General features: G+C 38.7%; 1 protein-coding gene across 2 annotated transcripts in view; it reads right to left on the bottom strand.

The window, feature by feature from the left end:
- The window catches only part of acp6 (acid phosphatase 6, lysophosphatidic), a 19,599-nt gene that overhangs the window by 10,802 nt on the left and 6,035 nt on the right, over positions 1 to 2,762 (bottom strand). For both annotated transcript variants that reach the window (XM_015055183.1, XM_015055182.1), the window contains 2 exons: positions 330 to 460; positions 135 to 214 (listed from right to left, as the gene is read on the bottom strand). In XM_015055183.1, coding sequence (XP_014910669.1) covers positions 135 to 214; positions 330 to 460 — 211 coding nt within the window. The remainder of the gene's footprint in view (positions 1 to 134; positions 215 to 329; positions 461 to 2,762) is intronic.

Below are 2,762 nucleotides of genomic sequence, written 5' to 3'. Positions count from 1 at the left end.
ACAATCAGAAAATAATTCTGGCAAAAACGAGTATTTTATTCATTCTTGTTCAGATCAGTAAATAACTTAAATCTAATCCCAGACTTCTCCAGATTATGTATCTTCTAACATGCATACACAGACGTCTACTCTACCTTTTTGTTTTTGTTTAAAGAGTCCAGCTATAAGGCACTTGGCAGATTCAATAGTCCTTACAATGTTAGTGGAGCGCACGCTAAAAAAAAAAAAAAAATACAAATAAAAATGACAAATTAAGCAATAACGGCAGTGTAGAAATCGCTACAGATTTAGTCATTAATCTAAAAATCTTCATCATGATCAGCACTTACTAGACCTCCGTTGAGCTAAAGGTGGGGCTGAGGAAAGGAGTCTCCTCTATGTATTTCTTCCTCAGCGTTTCACCCAGCTCATACAGCTGCTGCATGCCTAATGTGGTCAGCTGACCAGCGAAGGAGCCGCCCTTTAACATGGAAAACAATAAATAAAAATCAGATACACAGGTTAACCCAGATATTTGAATACTGCATTTAAATTAAAAGAGTTCAATGTTGTGACTAAAAGACTATTCCAGATTTTTTTTTTTATTTTAGTATTTGTGCCACACAAGTGGCGGTGTCCCAGAAACAACACTGCCACTTGTTTCTGGAATCTGAACTTCTTAATTGAGAGAAGACATAGTGTCCCAGTTGGGGAAAAAAACAAAACAAACATCAGCAGCTCTATCACTTTTTGACCACTGGTGTCACTCAGGGCTGTGTGCTCGGTCCCCTGCTGTTTGTATTTTAATAAGACTGTACGTCCCACACACTACAAATCCTCAATGATAAACTGGTTTTTGTTTCTCCAGTTATGGGATTGATGAACTACATTTTGAGAGCTACGGATTCATGCTCATACCACTTTAGCATGGGGTTACCATGACGACATGCATGAACGCAGCGGCTTTTAGCTCTGTTGGCAACAGATGGAAAAGAAAGAATACTTCACTACTATCACCACTACTATGATGAGTTTTACAGCTGCATTTCCTTTATCATGCGGAAGGCTGTTGCAGAGATATGGTTTAATGCACTTGTGAATTTCAGATGAATTTCAAACATAAAGTCCACACACAGAATAAAAACACACGTTACAGTCACGCCTTAGGATGCATTTCAAGACAGCACCTTCCACACACTGCTTTCTTGATTGACACAAGAAGAAAGAAAAAAAAATCAGTCAAGATGTCAGGAAAAGATTTGCGGAGCTGCACAAGTCTGGTCCATCTTTGGGAACAATATCCAGAGCTCAAAGGTGCCGAGTTCATCCGTTCAAACATGCAAGCGTGTTCAGATGTACACAGGGACACAGACCTTCAATTTTGGAGACGCGTCCTGTGGTGTAATAAAACTAAAGTAGAACTGTTTTATGATGACCATGTTTTCACCATTTGGCTCAGAATGTGAACAAAACAAAAAAGTTTATTGTAAACCAACCTATGTTAGTTCTCATTAAGATGAAAGTTAAAAGTTCATTACTCTCGAAAGTGAAGGAACACTCTTGAGTTCGACCACTTTTTTTCTTCCAACCCCATTTCCAACACTCCTTCCAACTTTCCTTGAAGTTCTCTTTCCAAGTCTAACTCTAACTCTAATTAAATGGGTTTGAAGGAGGGTTGATAGGAGTGTTACAACTAGGGTTGGAAACAGGGTTGAAATTAGGGTTGGAGTTGGGGCTCCTTCAAAGCCTCAACTCCAACCTTACCTCCACACATCTGAAAGAGCTGTGTTCTTTATGTGAGACTTGGCAGCTGACCATCATCGAGGAGGATACCACGAGACCGACTTCATTGGTCCATTCGACAGAATAGGAAATAATATCTCTTGAGAGAAGCTTGTCTTGCCACAGCTACAGCTTTGGGTTTACGCCAAAAACTAAAGCTTTTCCCCTTATATCTGTCCCTGTCAGACATGACATGATGAAGAGGAGCAGTCCTGACTAACTGCGGTACAAAATGCTTTATCTTTCGATCAAAACTGATCCAGTGGGTTTGTCGGTTGCTGAATAGGTGGACTGGCTGCTCAACCAGTCTGACTGTAACAGGCAGACAGTAACTTTATTAATGGATCAGTGAATAAAATTATTATTGAAGTACCGTACTATCCTTGACTTAAAATCACTCAACCTACTGAGCAATTTCGACTGCATCTGGTAATGTCCAGATGCAGTCTTTTGTCACAAAGATTTATCCATATATCCTGATATTTTTTGCAACCTAATCCTATTGTTTTTGAATTTTCCCCCCGAAAACATAACTATATCCAGTAAGCACATGTACAAGTTGGGACAAGTGTCTGAATTTGTTTCAACAGCTTGTTTCCTGCCTGCTTCATTCAGCAAACTCATGTGTAATAACAATGAAAAAACTTTTGCTGTTTACCCTGGAAAAAGTGGAGTTATGTTAATAAAAGTTTTCTGAGTTTCTCTTTTTTTTTGCACAAAATGACTAGGATGATGATGCAAATGAAATCCTTTTATGTTTTCAGATTTTTCAGCTTTTTGATTTCAGATTTTTATAATCCTGGGAATGCGGCCCACTTTAAAGCGTTTACCTGACTCTACTGATTGTAGTTGGTTCAGATGTCTCCCAGCTGTATTAAAAGAAGATGTATGACCACCATTAAAAATGTTCCTTCTAGCTATTGCACCCCGATTACTCATTATAATGTATGTCACACAAGTGAAAAAGCAGCAGTACCCACTTGTTACTCATATTCAAAATT

This window comes from Poecilia latipinna, unplaced genomic scaffold (assembly GCF_001443285.1).
Source record: "Poecilia latipinna isolate Pla-1442-1.1 unplaced genomic scaffold, P_latipinna-1.0 Scaffold1302, whole genome shotgun sequence".
Classification (NCBI taxonomy): Eukaryota; Metazoa; Chordata; class Actinopteri; order Cyprinodontiformes; family Poeciliidae; genus Poecilia; species Poecilia latipinna.
The sequence above is the reverse complement of the archived record's forward strand: the minus strand, read 5'-3'. Positions and strand labels throughout refer to the sequence as shown.